General features: G+C 47.2%; 2 protein-coding genes across 2 annotated transcripts; one reads left to right on the top strand and one right to left on the bottom strand.

Annotated features, from left to right (window-relative positions):
- Nucleotides 1-10,668: 10,668 nt before the first annotated feature.
- LOC311181652 (intelectin-1-like) lies at nt 10,669-18,574 on the top strand (the record flags this gene model as incomplete). The annotated part of the gene is made up of 6 exons (XM_084250095.1): nt 10,669-10,726; nt 12,873-13,120; nt 13,431-13,589; nt 15,130-15,250; nt 17,210-17,313; nt 18,422-18,574. The coding sequence occupies 6 exons, from the start codon at nt 10,669-10,671 to the stop codon at nt 18,572-18,574; spliced, it is 843 nt and encodes a 280-aa protein (XP_084106221.1).
- LOC311180581 (protein kish-A-like) lies at nt 14,607-14,933 on the bottom strand (the record flags this gene model as incomplete). Its single annotated transcript, XM_084248501.1, has 1 exon — nt 14,607-14,933. One exon carries the CDS (start codon nt 14,931-14,933, stop codon nt 14,607-14,609), a length of 327 nt encoding a protein of 108 aa, XP_084104627.1.
- Nucleotides 18,575-18,785: the final 211 nt, after the last annotated feature.

Genomic DNA, 18,785 nt, shown 5'->3' on the forward strand with positions numbered 1-18,785 from the left:
ACTTGTGTTCTGGGATACTTGAGACTTGAAATTCGAACTCCAAATGTTGGAAGTGGAATTCATCAGAAAATAGATATTATTTAAAAATAGCCTTACCCCCGCCGCGGGTCCAGGCAGCTCGGGTGGCGGGAGGAGCGGCAGCGGTCAGGCAGCGCAGCTCCGCGAAGGCTCTCGGCACACCGCAGACAGCAGGTACCCGGCACGCGCCCGCCGCGCCGCCACGATGCCCAAGACGAAGGTCAGCTCGGCCGAGGGGGCGGCCAAGGAGGAGCACAAGAGGAGATCCGCCAGGTTGTCGGCGAAACCCGCTCCTGCAAAAGGGGAGACGATGCCCAAAAAGGCGGCAGGAAAGGATAAATCATCAGACAAAAAAGTGCTGAGGGGAGCAGTGGGAGAGACAGGAGAGGTCCGCCGTGCCATGTGGGTATCTTGCCCGCCCGCTGGAATCAACCCAGTGCTGCAGAGTCTGTGGACAGCTTCACAGCACTGCGCTCAACCACCTACACCACCCGGGGAGGCCCTGCAGCCAGTAACTTTCATTCCAGGACACAGGGCATTGGCTTCTCATTCATTCATTCATTCATTCATTTTAAAAGATTTATTTATTTATGCATACAAGAACTGGGGTGCAGGCCAGAGATGTGGGGGGGTGAGAGAATTCACCAGAGACAGAGTAGGGAACAGAACAGGCAGACGGACTGAAATACACTGCTGAGGGGAGCAATGGGCGAGTCAGGAGAGGTCTGCTGCACCATGTGTGTATCTCCCTGGCCTGGTATCGAACTTGTTCTGCAGTGGCTGTGGATGGCTTCATAGTGCTGAGACTTAACTCCTTGCGCAACCAGGGAGGGTAAGGTCTCTCTTTATTAAACACCCTGAACTGGACAAACCTGGCAACAAATTCCCCTGAAAGAGAAAAGGACAGAAGGGTCAAGTGTTCAAAGGAAGAGCTAGAACCAGCTTCCTGTGCCCAGCAGGGATTCCCTGACTAGCAGTTCTGGCTGCAGCCAGCACTGCAGCATAGGGATGGGCCAGCACCTCTGGGGCCTGCGGCTGGTGCTCCTGGCCCTCACCTGGACTGGGAGGGCATCTCTCTCCCACTGGGGCAAGAAGCCAAGGCTGGGCTCACAGAGGACACTTGTCTGTCAAGGCTTACAGGGAAAAGTAGACTCAGAAAGATCACCAAGAAGACCCACAAAGGTCCAGCAGGGGGCGCGGTTATCCATGTCCATCTGCTGCTGTTACACCTCTCTCACCTGATAGCCAGGTGTCTGTTTTCCTGTCTACCATTAACTGCTTCCTACAATATAGCAATATAAACTCTAATAGCTTTAAATTTTTCAACAAGGACTGCTTTTCTGTGCCTCCATTATGTTGAAAATAGTATCTGTTTTAGAGAACATTTATCAGTCACTCAGATTAATTTTTCTCATTTTGTTGCTTGTTTTATTTCCCACAAATTAAGAGCCTATACCTTTCCTGAATTATTATAAGAGGTCACACAAGGTAAGAAGTCAGTGTTTATCTCCTATAGAAATAATAGTACTTCTTTTTTTTTTAAAAGATCTATTTATTTATGCATACAAGAGCTGGGGTATAGGCCAGAGGTATAGGGGGTGAGAGGATTCATCAGAGACAGAGTGGGGAACAGAACAGGCAGAATGACTGAAGTACACTGCTGAGGGGAGCAGCGGGCAAGGCAGGAGAGGTCTGCCGTGCCATGTCGGTTGCTCCCTGGCCGGCTGGGGATCGAACTCATGCTGCAGAAGCTGTGGAAGGCTTCATAGGTTGTGTCTTAACCCCTTGCACCACCAGGGAGGCCTGAGATAATAGTACTTCTAACTTTAGCATTTCCTCCTGATGATTAAGTGACAAATCATGTCAAATTTTTAGAAAAGCAACTGGTACATTTGAGTGTTAAGACAGGGTGGCAAGGGCCTCCCTGGTGGCTCAAGGGGTTAAACCTCAGTACTATGAAGCTATTGGCACCCACTTCAGCACCAGTTCTATCCCCCCGCCGGCCAGGGACTACCCACATGGTGCAGCAGAGCTCTCCTGACTTGCCCGCTGCTCCCCTCAGCAGTGTATTTCAGTACATCTGCCTGTTCTGTTCCCCACTCTGTCTCTGGTGAATCCTCTCACCGCCCCATCCCCCGGCCTCTGGCCTGTACCCTAGCTCTTGTTTGCATAAATAAATAAATCTTTCAAAAAAAAAGGATAGGGTACCAGAATGTAATTGCTGTTGTTTCCCATCTTCCCCAAGCAAGCTGGGAGGATTCATGATGAGTCCTAGGGAGAAAACTCTCACTCTGGCCATATGGCGAGTAATAAGATGCAGCTTTTTTGGCGTCCCCATAGTCATAGACCACTGGGACAGCTGGGCCGTTGTCATTGGAAGACCTCCCTATTCCATACTTCACTGGGTATCTCTGCAGGGACAGACAGAGGCTGTGTGAAGACCATGGTGACTTTGCACAGAGGGATGTGAGGGGTGGGGAACGAATCCCTCAGAGTCATGTTCAGAAGTCATAATATCAGTGATTTCTCTCTTCCCTGTACTTTGCCCCTCCCCCACTCTGCCTTGGGCCACTTTCCAGGCCTCACAGGGGTTCTTGAGGGAGGCAGCACATGAGGCCATCATGAAATAGCAGGGAGGAGAGATAGCCAGGTGCAGGGACCCTGTGGGACAGGGCCAGGCTGCCCCTTCTGCTTCTTTTATCTAGAGTCAGCAATGTGTCCCACAAGCGCCGGGTCCAGAGGTCAATGTTGGCAAGGTGGCCGCAGCTCTCAGGCCTGGTTTTAACAAGTCATGGTAGTGCTCGTGAAGTCTGCTGCCGTGGGGCTGCTCCGATGCCGAAGCTCTGTGTACTGCCCACGTCCTTAGCCCAATGTTGCATCTGTGAAATGGGTTCCTGGGTCTCTTTTTACCACCAGTGGATGTTTGTAGGCAGCACAAAGACTCATCAGTGCCACCAGAACTGCTTTCCTCTCTGGATAGGAGCAGGGTAGGCAGCCAGCAAGCGGAGGCAGTGTTGACACACGTGACAGCCTACTGCTGGGCATCAGGCCAGGGCTGGCCCAGTAATGTCCACCAGCCAGAGTGTCAGGGCACAGTCCTTGATCCGTGGAAGCAAAGGCTCTCTGGGGGTGGCCGCTAGAACAGACTGCATATTGTTTTCAAGCATTTTGGATTTTTTTTTCATGCTAGAGGTGAACCCTAGGCATGCGCAGTGGCCCACAAATTTTTTGGTCCTGCATGGAGTAAGTGCCTGTGAAGCCACCGAGCCACATTTTGTCCTGGGACTATCTCAAGACACAAGACCATTGTTAAGGAGTCTGCCTCATCGTTGCCTGGTGAGGCTAGTGGGGCTTGTCCTGTAACAGGGTAGACAGTTACCTGTTTTTTATGTCCTAGGTCCCACAGGTTTCTCCATGAGGCCTGTCTCTATAATGGCTGCATGACTCTCCACCTGTTCAGGTGTCAGGTATCAGGTGGAAATTTACAAAGTTAGGACCCTGTACACTACCCAACTGTCAGTGCAAACCACCAAAGGAAAGGTTTATTTAAAACATATATGTGCAGGGCCTCCCTGGTGGCGTAGGGGTTAAAGACAGCGCTATTAAGCTATCGCCAGCCCTTCAGCTCGAGTTCTTTCCCCGGCCAGGGAGCTAACCCACATGGCGCAGCAGACCTCTCCTGCCTCGCCCGCTGCTCTGCTCAGCAGTATATTTCAGTAGTTCTGCCTGTTCTGCTCCCCACTTTCTCTGGTGAAGCCTCTCACCCCCTGCACCTCTGGCTTACATCCCAGTTTTTGTATGCACAAATAAATAAATATTAAAAAAACCCCAAATATGCACAACACTCAGAGTTTATAAGGGTGCTGACCTTGTTTTGTCCCCGTCTTACACCAGATAGCGTTTGTCTTTAGGTGTTCAGCCACAGCTGTCCGAGATACTGGCTGGTCATGGCTGGAATCAGTGTCTGCCCCTCTTCATAAGGGCTGGTCTCCAGGATGGTTTTTTGTTGGCATATATTACAAAGCCAAGGATTTTGTGTAACTGCCTGCAGTGGGTTAATTGACACGTACTATAACAATGGAAAAGAAAGCACTAGCCAGACCAGTTACAAAGTGGTTTGTACCCAACTGTGGCTCAGAAGACCCATTTAGTCTGCCACTGAAGGCACTGCTGGACACAAACAGGGGACTACTGTGTTCAACTCATGGTAATCCACTGTCATATGCCAAGTGCCATCAGGCTTTTGCACTGGCCACACGGGCAAGTTGCAAAGGCTGTGGGCAGCATGCCCACCCTTTTTAACTCTGTTATTGTGCCTGTGATTTCTTTATGGCCACATGGCAGCTGATACTGCGGGCTCTTTGTCACTTGCCTACGGAATGGCAGCTGCATGTCTGGATGCTCAGCATGTCCTCAAAATGCTGTCTTTACCACGTGTACCCTAAGGGAGACTCTCTAGAGGGTCATGGTCTGCAGCCACAAGCCATGGAGTGCATGAGCTCTATCCAGCACATGCACCGCACTCTTTCTTGGGGTAATCATTTAAACTTCAGGGGTAGCTTTACCACCTTTACTTTGACACTGCTTTGTCTCAGTGGATGACTAGTTTCACGTGAGTCCTCTGGTCCCTGTCCATCCCTCCTGGACAGGACTTTTAGCCCCACTTTTAAAGCAAATAGAGCGTTTTTCCAGCTGGGTCAGGGTTTCTACCAAATGGTGCATGTGGCTGGAGGTTTTTACAACTTTCCTTCACAACAGTCTTCCCTTTAAGGAGTAAATCTTACTTCCCTTTAAGGGAGTAAATCTTGTTTCTCCCATCACTGTTGTCACAGATTTAATCGGTACACATTAGGCTTTCTGTTTACTTTAGCCTGGTCTATGACTGCCCCTAGCAAATTTACCCACCTCTGGTGCCTGTCACTTTAAGAGGTTTGCCGGCTTTTTTGGGTGTCCCTTTTTGGTTGCCTGGTAACTGCTTGAACACACTTGCCCTACTACAGTTTTTGGTCTTACCTAAACTGACTTTTTGATACATTTCCTGCATGGCTTTAGAGGGTCTGGTGGGGAATCCCTCCCTCACAGCACCCCAGGCGGCCCCACAGCTGTCTGTGGGGACGTCAACCTCCGGCCCAGCCTACCACGTCTCCCTGCTGCCTGAGGATGCTGCTCGCTGTGGTTACGAATGTCCCTTGACACACAAGGCTACTCCGGGGCACTGTGGACTGCTGGACACTCTTTGACCTCCGTCTCTTGGGGTGTGCAAAGGATCCCCTCCACTCCTAGGTCTCACAAATGTAACAGCCAAGCTTCTAAGATTCCTCTGTTTGTGATTCCAGTGTTTGTGCAGTGTCTCAGAGTTTACAGAATGCTACACATAAACCATCCTATTTGAACCTCACAATAGCCCTTTATAGTGCTGATAGCATTAACCTTAGATAAAAGAACAGCTGTGTTCATGCGCAGGCTGAAATGTGTTTATCTGGAAATAGCAGAGAAACACAGTTCAGGATACACAGATTTAGGCAGAACCTTAAGACTTGTCCCTAGAAGGGACCCAGGTTCGTGGCTCCTTATAGAAGGAGAGAGGATGAGGTAATAGATGAGATAAAAGTCAAATGAAATAGTCACTAAGTAAACTGGCAGGCGGAGGGATCACAAAATAAAACTAGGTAAAAGCCTTCTTGATCAGTCTTTCAAGTTGAATGTTCTTGCTCTTGATGGCTTCTTGGAATGTTGGCAGGTTGGTCCATTTCCAGGGTCAGATCCAATTTAAAGAAATCAAAAGTGATTTTCCACTCTGAGTTGCTTCCTCTGTTCATAATGCATTATGACTCCAGTGACATCATTTTTCACATTTCCCCCTTTTGTCAAGGTTTTTCTCTGAAAGCATCACTAAAATTTCAGATACTGGAAATAACTGTCGATTAGCATTGAGTCAAGTTTTCTTTTGTGTTTCATTTTCATCCCTTTACCATGAAGGATCATTTCTGTTATTCATATCCCACATCAGAGTGAAAGTGTTTTTTTTTTTTTCTGGTTGGGCCATGGGGGTGGGGGAGTAGGGGGGAAGGGCAGGGAGTAGGGGAAGGGAGCCTTTAGGCCACAGTTGTGCAACAAGAGCATTAGGGCAAAGAAAGACTTTACTGTCAAGTTCCTTTTAAGGGTCAGTATCTTCTGCATTTCCTTGAAGTTTCTCATGTGAAGGTTCATAAGCCTTGGTGATCATTTTAAAGCAAGGGATGATCACTGAATGATGTTCTTTTAACATTGAACTATGGGGTGGGGAAGGTAGGTAGTTGAACAACTACATTCCTGTAATAACAGCCAAAACGTTCAATCCTAATTAAAGAATAGATGTACACTTGAAGGCTGTGCCTGAGGATAGTCAGCCAAATAGATGAGAAACCAAATGAAGTCTCAGCAGATACCCTATTGCAACATTGGGTTTACTCCTGAATTTTGTCCAGTTCTGTCATATTTTGCCAGAGGCATTTAGCCAAGCACAACTAGAGGTATTTATAACAGAAATAACCTCACTGTTCAGCTAGGATATAATCAAGGGCATTTCTTTGATCTGTACTGCCAGATAAAGCCTGGTAGCTTCATTGGGTTGAACACCACCATGTGAGGAGCACTGTTGACAGTATTTGCAATCTGTTTATGAGGGTATTTTATTCTGTGGGGTAGAGTTAAGGATATGTCCCAAAGCTGAGTTTTTAACTGCTTGGAATAAACTAGTAATCCAGCTTTGCTAAGGGAATCTAGAAGAATTCATTGTCCATTCAGTTTAGACTAGTGGAAAATAAAGCCTTAAAGACAAGAACACTAGAATCTAATATCTACGAAAGTGCAAACATATTTTTTCCCTTTACAATTATTCTCACTTTTATCAATGATAATCATAGTAGAATTAATGAGTTGCTAAAATAAGTTTCAATAAACTTGTCTTGTTATTTGCATTAATATAGCAAGAGTAGTGATTAACCATACAGGCTGTTTTAAATCTACTGCTTATCATCAGATTTTACCTGTAATGTTCATACAAAGAGAACAGGTTTTATTGCTATGAAAGTAAGAATACAAGCTAAGTATTCCATATACTGGAGGAATTTCTGTTAGATCGGGAAAAAGTAAATGTTTCATCTTTGTTCACAAGTTATAGTTTACTGTATTGTTAAAAGCAAAAGAGGGCATCATTGCCATAGGGGTTAGGCAGACAAAAAAGAATCATGATCTAAAAATTTGAGATATGCAGTTTAGGAACAACTGGTTATAATTTTTATTGTAAAAGAAAGAATTTATGACATTCTGTAGCAAAATTGGGCAATTCTGATATTTATAAATTAATATACTTGTTTATCTTCAGTTGTATTCTATTCCAAATATTTTATTGCTGTGCGAACATTTGACATTTCAAAACAAAACCTTTTGGAATAAACTGTTGTTGTTAAACAGGTACTGCTTTTAAAAGAGTTTCTGAGTATATATACTTTGTATAAAAGCCAAGATACCTCTAAAAGTGGTAGATAATACTCATTAAGATAAGTAAATAAATTTACAAAGGAACACTATGACAACTAGATAACAAGAACCACCCTTTACTAGGGGATATGGAATAACATGCCCAAACAAAGATACTGTAGACTTTTATAATTTAAATAGTAAATAGCCTAATATAGATAACATTGATGTTCAATAACTTGTTTTTGACATAAATTGATGGTTTCCAATATATTATTTTAAAAAAGAATATGTCATTTTTCCAAGTATTAATTTGATTAGCTTTCTTTGACAAGACTTGAAATGTATGCAATGTGTACAACATTGGAAGAGTGTGTGCATGTGTGTACATTTATCTGTATGTCCATAAACAATAATCCCTGAAAAGGATCCAAATATCCTAGCTCAAGGAATTATGCTCAATGAAATAAGCCAGAAGGAAAAAGAAAAATATCAGATGGTTTCACTTATAACAGAAATATAGGGGAACCAAATAAGACATCAGTGTAAAAAAAATAATAACAGTACAAAGCACAACAAAGCAAAAACAGACAATTAGAAATCAGAGACTACTGCAGGGAGGAGGTGGGAGAGGGAGCAGAGGGAGGGAGGGAGGAGCACAGGGGACTGTGGTGATGGTGCACGGGTGACTTGGGGAGGGAAATTCTATGGGGACTCAATCTGAGGGGGTGGGGGAAGCAAATATTGTCTAAAAAAATTAAAAAATGATAAATGTTAAAGTAAAAAAAAAAGATTATATTCAGAAAACTGCTCAAGAAGCACTGAATGTTACCCATGGTGGGGCCATGACTCAAGTCTTGTTTTGAAGGGCTGAAGTTAGATGGGCAATAAATACTCTTCTCCAGAACAACAACAACAACAACAACAAATATCCTAGCTCAGATATCTCAAGGTCGTTTTGTATTTTAATAGTCATATATGATACTATTATGATCTCATTTTAGCTATGGTTCTGCTACACCTGATGTTATGAGAACCATGAATTCAAACTAGGAGGTAATTTCAAACTGAAAGCAAAGAAAATAATGAAATTTCAACAGTATTTAAAAAATTATAATCATTCTAGTTCATCTAGTTTCACATAATTAATTTTGTTCCATTTAAATCCAACTTTTCCTATACTCTGGAAATTCATACCCAGTTAGTTTCATTTCTGAGGTTATCATTTAGCATCACTTCCCACTCAACACACCAAATAAGTCTGATTTTTTTGGTCCTCTCTGTTTTATATATGCAGAGAGGGCAAATCCTTTTGCTGTGTTCTAGGCAAATGCAGAAAGAAACAGGGTTTAGTTCTCTTATTTTTAATATGTATGTATTTAATTTTTGATTTTACCTTTTTGTTGGAGGTTTTAGCTAACATTTTAATTTAGATCTTCGTTAACTTAGAATTGGGAACCAGACACCAGTCAGTGGCCAGCCTGTTAACACAAGATAGATCCTTTATAGGTCAAACCTCAGGTTTTTCTGGACACCTTGGCTTACCTGGGAATGCTGGAAACATGTGGTTAAAGGAATGCTGGTAGGGTGACAGGAATCTGGCAACAGTTGCCCTGTGGGCAATCATCTCTGTGCTTATCTCAGGATACACGCGCACAGTGATACTCTGTCCCCTTTGGGCTCCCTGCTATTGTGGCTGCACTTGCATTTTGCTCATCTCACTTTGGTCCTCATCAAACCCCTTCTCGAATGGACAGGTAGGAATAGTGCAGTGACCAGTCTAATTGCTAGTCAGCTAGAGGCAGGTGTGAGGAACTTCTCGGCTCCTCTTCCCAGTGCAACCAGCAAGTGGGGAGAGGGAACGAGCTGCAGTGATTCGTACCCTAGGGGAACAGAATGGGTTTTATTTCTTGAATTTGGGGGTCAATTTTGTAGTTTATTATAATTAGGATTTGCCACTTTTTGTCACAGATGAATAGATCAATCAGTAATCCTCGAATAGGATTGAAAACACATTTAGCAATAAATAGATTTGATTTAAACTTATTTGTATGCTTCAGGGCCTCCCCGGTGGCTCAGCTGTTGAGCGCTGGGTTGCGAAGCTGTCCAGCAGCCTCTGCAGCGCCGGTTCAATCCCCGGCTGCTCCCCGGCCACCGGAGGAGGGTCCCACATGGCACGCAGACCTCTCCTGCCGCCCGCTGCTCCCCTCAGCAGTGTACTTCTGTCCTTCTGCCTGCTCTGCTCCCCGCTCTGGCTCTGGTGAATTCTCTCACCCTCCCGTGCTTCTGACTGTACCCAGTCCTTGTATAAATTAAAAAAAAAAAATCTTTTAAAAGAAAAGAAAAGAAAAATCTTTTAAAAAATAAACTTATTTGTATGCTTCATTAATATGTTTTACTTCTTTTTCATGCTGCTATCACTTTAAGTTTAAGAAATATTTATAGTGTAGGGCAGCTCTATGAAATTGAATCCTGTTAAACGCTTTTGTTATAGAGAAGTTTCTCGAATATTGCATGTACTGACCATGATGTTGACAATGGTTGGAGGGAAACCACCTAAGGAACCAGTTGGTCATACCTGGAAGTGGGTGTTTGTGACATGCAAAGTAAATCTTGATTCAGAGCGGCTTCTCCAGATCCCATGTGATTTGGATCTGCTTTCATCCACCTCACCACCATTTGACACAAAAGGGATATTCAGGAGGGTTTCTTTGGGGTTCCTTTGATGTCATGTTATCTGGGGAGCAGGCAACATGGAGCAGATGGTACAACCCTATAAAGTCTTAGCGCTTCACATCTTCAGTACCCTCTGCAGAGGCGGCCACTCTGAGTCTGCACCTGCAGGGAACCCTCAGCTTCTGGCATCTGTGGGGAAGGAAGGAGAGAGTCTCTGGGCTGGTGAGAAGGACTTTCTGAGTCTGCACATGATCCCTGTGTATCTGGGGGGAGCACAGATGCCAGCTCAAGTCTGGTGGGGTCTTAGGGATGGGAGAGTCAGAGAAGGAACCCAGACCGCAGGTATTTGTAAAGTTGGACAGTGGTGGGTTGTTCCAGGAGGTTCCAGAATGCCCAGAGGCCCATCACTTTCCCTTGAGGTTTTCTGAGTCAGAAAGGTTGGGGGTAAGGATGGGAGAAGAGAAAGGAAGTTCATCCTGTGACCTTGTGCTTCTCATTTGCCCTTGGAGGACAATGGCCAGAATACGCTTCCTGCTGTTTCTCTCTGTGGCCACCAGAGGGTGGAGCACAGGTGAGTCCCTGGGGCAACAGCACCTTCAGCTCACCTGTGTGTGCAGTGCGGTTGGGGCAGAGAGGGGCAGGATGCCCAAGTCTTGGTCAGAGGGGAGTCAGGAGCTGTACGAGCCACACTGGCAGCTGCTAGAGCTGTGGCCTGGTGCTGACCCAGGTCTCCTGGGTTGGAGCTGAGGCAACAAGGGAGCCCTGGGGCTACTCTGGGACTCTGAGTGACTGGGAGGGGTTAAGGAGAGGGAAGGAGGGACTGTTTCCCCTGCCCGCTGCTGCTGCTTCTGTGTCCTAGGCCTCAGGACATCCGGGGGAGCTGTGGTCAGTCTGTACCAGGGGGCATCTAGTGCCCTTCCTTGCAGAAGCCACAAATGGTGATTGTGATTAGTTAGTGGAGAGGAGGAATCAGCCTGTACTGGCCAGTGGGTCAGACCCTGTAGCAGAGAGAATCCAGACCCTGAACCACAAGTCTGCTGAGCTGGTGAAGTAGATAGGACTGGGCGCTGCCAGCAGGAAGGATGGTGCCAAGTCACTAGATATTCATGAAAATACTCTCGTTGCTCTAGCAGCGGCCCCATTTCATGAGAACAAGACCTCTCCCCGGCACTCTTCCTACCCTAGAAGCTGCAAGGAAATCAGGCAGCGCTCCCCTGCAGCGCGAGGTGAGTCACAAACTGGTGCAGATTTGCTCCTTGAAGCCACTTTTTAAAAAAGATTTATTTTATTTATTTATGCATATAAGAACTGGGGTCTAGGCTAGAGGTGCAGGGGGGTGAGGGGACTCACCAGAGTCAGAGTGGGGAGCAGAACAGGCAGATTAACTGAATATACTGCTGAGGGGAGCAGCGGGTGAGATTAGTGAGGTCTACTGTGCCATGTGGGTAGCTCCTTGGCCGGGGATCGAACTCCTGTTGCAGCGGCTGCAGATAGCTTCATAGTGTTGATCTTAACCACTTGCGCCACCAGTGAAGCCACTTTTAACCAGACAGACCTGCATGGACATGAGAAAGGGCACTGGCACCAACAGTTCAGATTCAGCTCCCACATGTGAACACACCAGGGGAAATTCAGGGTGTGTGTATCTATCACCAGTCACAGCAGACTTGGCCTCTGCACCTGGGACACTCAGTTTTCCCGTGATATTTAAGGTGGTTTCGAGCGTTACGAGCTGTACAAGGTGTCCCAAATGTAAGCAGTGAGCCGCTGGCTCATGGATGAACACAGAGAGGCTCTGAACCTGAAACAAGAACTTTATATCCGGACAAATTCCAACAGGCTGATGTGAGAAGGCCAGGTTGCACCTGCTCATGCACTGGGCTTGACACACAGGCTGGCGGCGGACTAGACAGAAAGAGTTTTTAATATGCAGACAGTTTATTACATACACAGGTTTTAATTTATTGATCCCTTAAGTGACAGCTTAAAACAAAGGGTCAAGAGACAGGGCTAAATGCTGGAGGCTCTGTGTTGGGGACACACCGTGTCAACTGCGCAGTTTGGTCACTGCAGTTGCCTCCTCAGAGGTGAGGGAGGGGTCGGGGCTCAGCTCAGACCTCAGCCGAGCTGGGGCAGGGTCACACACCATCCTGACAGCTGAGTCAGCAGCTCCTGGAAGGGAGGGCAGGGATGAGAATGACCTGGCAGTGGCCGCACAACCTCCTATTTCCACGACTCGGGAGCACACGGCATCCCGAGGCTGAGGCAGTGTGATGGGTCAGCCTAGCCTCTGTGCCCATGTGGGGACATGCAGGGACCAGGGTGCTTTGAGAAGACTCTCCCCAGGCTGAGTACAGGGAAGAGCGTGGACAGAGGGAGCTGGCCCTGAGTGACAGCAGTGAGTGAGCCTACCCTGGGCTCTGATGCCACTCCAGATGTGGGCCACAGATGTGTGGCCTCTCCTGGCCACAGAGAAGCCCTAGCCAGGGGAGACACACAGCATCTCTGCCTCTCAGGCTGTTTGCTCTCCAAACTCTTGAGAGAACAGCCTGGAACCAGGGCACTCGCCTCTGCTCCCAGGTGAACCCTGGAGACTCCTCCTGACACGTGGCCAGGTGAGGGGCCCCAGCATCTACCAGGCCTCCCACGCCTTTCTGGTCGTAGGGTTGGATGGTCATGGCTCTCAGACAGGGCCTCTGGGCTGCCTCCCCCTGCAGATGGCCTCTATTTCCTCCGCACCGAGGATGGGGTTGTCTACCAGACCTTCTGTGACATGACCACTGATGGGGGCGGCTGGACCCTGGTGGCCAGTGTGCATGAGAACCACTTGGCCGGGAAGTGCACGGCGGGTGATCGCTGGTCCAGCCAGCAGGGCAACAGGAATGACTACCCAGAGGGCGATGGCAACTGGGCCAATTACAACACCTTTGGGTCAGCAGCAGGGGCCACCAGCGATGACTACAAGGTTGGTGCCACCCACCGCCCCCTGAGAGAGAGCAGAGGAGCGTGTTTGGCCCTTATCATGGCGAAGAGAGGGAGGGGGATGGGTTTTGGAGATCAGGCTGGAGAGAAGACTTACCTCCATGTCTTGTGTGATGGCTCCTCCAAACTAGGCTGCTAGGGACCCGACGATGGGGGTCCTCACCTGCGGGCTTTAGCTCTGAGCACTGCTTCCTCTGCCTCCTGAAGCTCAGGTCTCCCGCCCACTGCGGGCTGCATGTGGGGGTTTGCTTGTGGGAATCCTGCCTGGTGAGCCCCGTGTCTGTCCCTCCCAGAACCCCGGCTACTACGATATCCGGGCCAAGGACCTGGGCATCTGGCACGTGCCCAACAAGTCCCCACTTAAGAGATGGAGGAGCAGGGCCCTGCTCAGGTACCACACCAACACCGGCTTCTTCCAGAACCTGGGAAATAATCTGTTTGGCCTCTACCAGGTACGCAGGGTCTGTCTGGGGGGCATTTTCTTCAGGGAACAGGGAGGCAGTCCTGGGGCGGGGAGGAGTGGGCTCTGGTCCCTGTCCTGCAGGGCTGCTCTGGGCTGCTGCTCTTCTCTCTGCTTCATGGTGACCTGGTGCGCCGCCTCCCTCAGAGAAGCTGAGCCAGAAGGGAGAGAAAGTTGGGGAGGGAAATGGAGAAGGACTCGGTAGAGAGACGCCTCCAGGGGAGACAGGAATTACCGATATTATTATTTTTTTTGGGGTGGCCAATGAAGGTAAGTGTTTCATTTTTAAAACCTATCATTAAAAAGAATGACAAACACATATAGAATTATACTATAATTGTTTTATTTTGCTGTTTCATTCTAAGAATGTAATCTTTTTTCAGAGAACAGTTAGCTGGTCAAATTTTTACTTAAAACATTTGTTCATACTTGACCAGAGGTGTTTCATAGGCTACCATGTGAATTGGTAATTCTAAAGTCTTTTGTTAAATATAAACGTTTTCCTAATACTACTCTTAAAGTACATCTCATCTATCTTCCTCCTTAAGAACTGCACTGTTTTACTGTAAACAGTTTAAACACCTGCAGTAAAGTAGGAAGTTTGCTAAGCGTAGAGGTGCTGTGGTTAATGCTCAAAATAGTGTGGCCAGAAAAAAAAGCAAGCATTACATTAAATATGAATGCGATCCTTACAAACACAAATTGAAACTTTTTTCCAATTAAAAAACCTAGTCCAAAAAGTCTCATTCTATAAAGATTTATCATTTCCAAATCACAGTGAATGAAACTTGAGCTATTTACCAATTTTGTTTCTACTACGCGCTCTGAGATGCCTTACCAAAAGCTGGTATCTGACACAACAGAACGACATTTGCAGAAGGCAGTATTGTGGTGACAGTACTGAGGTTGTTACAGACATATTAAACTCTTCCGTATTAAATGGTTACATCCTAATTATTTATATAGATCATTGGTCCAATAACAAAAAATAGCTGGAAATTTATCTCATTCAGTGTTCCGAGATAAAAGGGTAAACCATTCTTTCCATTATTTTCTGTTGATAAATCCCTTTGTATATTGAAATCTGATCGCTATTAAAGTCTGGCATTTTGCCAGGCTGCTGTATGAAGAGGATGCTGAAGGCCGTCACTGTACAGCACACTGCTACATAAGGGCTCTTCCGTTCACCAATTCTGGCACACTTCCAAAATATACCCAACAATCCAGTTTTATTTCTGTCTAGGATGCTGGGTGCCAAAGATCGGATGTAAGCACAGGTACATATAAGCAGCAAGATTACAGTCAGAAGACTCTGAAAATTGAAAATGGTAGACATAGAGAGGCCGGCCAAGCCCCAGCTACATCACCCTTCCAGGCCTGGGGTGGAAGGAGCGTTCAAACCACCCCCTCGCAATCACCGATATTATGATGATTTCTGAATATGACTCTGGGGGATCCCCGCCCCCCAACCCTTACACCCCTCTGTGGCAAAGTCACCACCATCCTCACACAGCTTCTGTGTGTCCTTGCAGAGATACCCAGTGAAGTATGGAATAGGCAAGTGCTGGACGGACAACGGCCCTGCTATCCCCGTGGTCTATGACTATGGTGACGCCAAGAAAGCTGCATCTTATTACTCCCCACTTGGTCAGGGTGAGTGTTTGATCCTTAAGCTTGTTCCCCAACACTTCCACACATTCTTGGGGGAGGTGGTAAAGAACAACAATCATTACTGTGAACATATATGTGTTCATATTCAAACATTGTAAATGTGCTGAATTCTTTTCTAGGAACTTGAATATTTGTGTCACTTAATCACCATGGCTAAATGCAGTTAGAGGGGGCTTCCCCGGTGGCGCAGCGGTTGAGCGCTGGGTTGCGAAGCTGCCCGCGGCCTCTGCGGCGCCGGTTCGATCCCCGGCTGCTCCCGGCCACCTGGGGAGGGTCCCACATGGCGCGCAGACCTCTCCTGCCGCCCGCTGCTCCCCTCAGCAGTGTATTTCGGTCCTTCTGCCTGCTCTGCTCCCTGCTCTGGCTCTGGTGAATTCTCTCACCCTCCCGTGCTTCTGACTGTACCCGGTGCTTGTATGAAAAAACAAACAAACAAATAAATAAATAAAACATGCCTCTATTTAAAAAAAAAAAATAAATGCAGTTAGAAATATGATTATGTCCTTTTTATTTATTTATTTATTAAAGATTTATTTATTTATTCATACAACCATTGGGTACAGTCACAAGTGCGGGAGGGTGAAAGAGTTCACCAGAGCCAGAGAGGGGAACAGAACAGACAGAACGATGAGATACAATGCTAAGAGGAGCAGCAGGCACGGCAGGAGAGGTCTGAGCGCCATGTGGGACCCTCGCCGGGGGCCGGGGATTGAACTGGCGCTGCAGAGGCTGAGGGCAGCTTTGCAGCCCAGCGCTCAACTGCTGCGCCACCAGGGGAGGCCCTGATTATGTCCATTTTATAATATAGAAAGCCAGGCTGCTTCATCACTGTTTTGTTTGGTTTCATATAGTTATTTAGCTCACATAGGCTAATGTTCACAGGAAAGAACAACTAGCAAGACAATGAGAAAATTTCATTTCTTATGAATGAAATTTTAGCAAAAGAAAGTCACAGAAGTGGTCTTTTTTTAAGAAAATAAAATCTGGGGGCCTCCCTGGTGGTGCAAGGGGTTAAGTCTCAGCACTATGAAGTTATCTTGAGCCACTGCAGAACAAGTTCGAGCCCCATCCAGGGAGGTGACGCAGATGGCGCAACCGACCTCTCCTGTCTCACCCGTTGTTCTGCTCAGCAGTGTATTTCAGTAAATCCGCCTGTTCTGTTCCCACTGTCTCTGGTGAGTCCTCTCAAGCCCCGCCCCCCACCCCGGCACCTCTGGCCTGTACCCCAGTTCTTGTATGCATAAATAAATAAATCATCTATCGCTATTAACCCTTGATATTTTGTGGAAAACAGGTAATGATAGACAGGTGAGAAATGATAGACGGGGGTGGATAGCTGCACCCCCTGCTGGACCTTTGTGGGTCTTCTTTTATTATTTTTAAAGATTTATTTTATTTACTTATGCATACAAGAGCTGGGGTGTAGGCTACCGGTGTGGGGGGTGAGAGGATTCACCAGAGACAGAATGGGGAGCAGAACCAGCAAAATGACTGAAATACACTGCTGAAGGGAGCAGTGGGCAAGACAGAAGAGGTCTGCTGCACCTTGTGGGTTGGCTCCCTGGCAGGGGAGCCACTCCCAAGCTGCAGTGGCTGAGGATAGCTTGATAGTGCTGAGACTTAACCCCTTGTGCCACCAGGGAGGCCCCTCTGTGTCTTCTTGGTGATCTTTCTGAGTCTACTTTCCCGTGTAAGCCTTGGGCAGACAAGTGTTCTCTGTGAGCTCAGCCTTGACTTCTTGCCCCAGTAGGAGAGAGATGCCCCCCAAGCCCAGGTGAAGGCCAGGGGCACCAGCCACAGGCCCAGAGGTGCTGGCCCTCCCCTATGCTGCAGTGCTGGCTGCAGCCAGAACTGCCTGTCAGGGAATCCCTGCTAGGCACAGAAAGGTGGTTCTAGCTCCTTCTTTGACCTCCTGACCCTTTCTCTCTTCTTCCTTTCCAGAGGAATTTGTTGCTGGATTTGTCCAGTTCAGGGTGATTAATAGAGAGAGAGCAGCCAATGCCCTGTGTCCTGGGATGAGAGTTACTGGCTGCAACACTGAACATGTAGGTTTTGTGGACAGTGGCATTGTCTGTGTGTGTGTGTGTGTGTACTAGTCTTTTTATTCTCTTGATGGGCTCTTATTCATATTAACAAAAATCAGTTTGTCAACATTTTCCTGTATGATTCGTACATCAGTTTTGTTCATGAGGGCTTTCTCTTTCCTTCTGTTGAGATCATGAAGATATTCTCTAATGTTCATGTAACTTTCAGAAGTTTTATGTGTTGGCTTTTCAAGTCTTGTAGGAGAAAGTGGCATGGCTGGGTGACTGGACACTGCCCCGGGGGACATCTGAGGATGGGCTAGGAGGAGAGGGAGTCAGCCTCACAGAACAAGGGCATCTTCCACTCACCTGACTGTCCTTGACCTGATGTCACAGCTACATATTTTTTTAAAATATTTATTTATTTTTGCATACAAGGGCATAGGCCAGAGGTGCAGGGTGGTGAGATAATTCACCAGAGACAGAATGGGGAGGGCTGAACAGGAGGATTGACTGATATACACTGCTGAGGGGAGCAGTGGGTGAGACAGGAGAGGTCTGCTGTGCCACATGGGTTAGCTCCCTGGCCAGGGATCAAACTCAGGCTGTAGAGGTGATAGTGCTGAGATTTAACCCTTAGGTCACTGGGAAGTTCAGAGATCAGTGTTCTTAACAGGTTGAAAGAGCTTGCATGGACCAGGGACAGGAAGATGATGGGTCAACAATTCTTGACAACAGATGAACATGGGGGTTGGAAAGTGAAGGGGACCTTCAATTGTTTAGGGACTGGTGCCATCCATTTAGAAGTGATGAGGAACAGCTTAGGGGCATCAAGAGAGATGAATCTTTTGTTTGGGTCTGCAGAGGTGAGAAGGCTGGGAGGTATTGAGGTGGAGGCATCCAGGGAGGCTGTGAAGGGAGGTGAGTGGGGGCCCGGAATGGGAATGCTAATGAAAAGATCAAAAGGAACTCAGGACAGAGAATGACTTGTCTGTACCGGGCGAGGAGACTTTATGGGAGGGGGTGGTAAAGACAAGTATGACCAGGACCAAAGATTCCAGGATTCGCCCAAGAAGAGCTCACAGGCGTGGGCTGCAAATCTCTTACCATGTGTCTCCCTGCTTCCCAGCACTGCATCGGTGGAGGAGGCTTCTTCCCAGAGGACAGTCCCAGACAATGTGGGGACTTCTCCTCCTATGATTGGAGTGGATATGGAACCCAAGTTCACTGGAGCAGCAGCCGGAGCATAACGGAGGCGGCCGTGCTCCTGTTCTACCGGTGAGGGCTCTGTGCTGGGAGACTGACCCAGCTCCTCACCCCAGATGCTCAGAGATGGGAAAACTGAGTGTTAGCAAGGAGGAGAGGAGAATAAATTGCATCAGCATGTGACTCTGGATTTGTTTGAATTCTTCTCAAAATTGGGTGAGACCTTAAAGCACATTTTTATTTTATTTTTTAAAAGATTTTTTATTTATGCATACAAGAACTGGGGT

The sequence above is a fragment of the Talpa europaea genome (genome assembly GCF_964194135.1).
Source record: "Talpa europaea genome assembly, chromosome: 12".
Classification (NCBI taxonomy): Eukaryota; Metazoa; Chordata; class Mammalia; order Eulipotyphla; family Talpidae; genus Talpa; species Talpa europaea.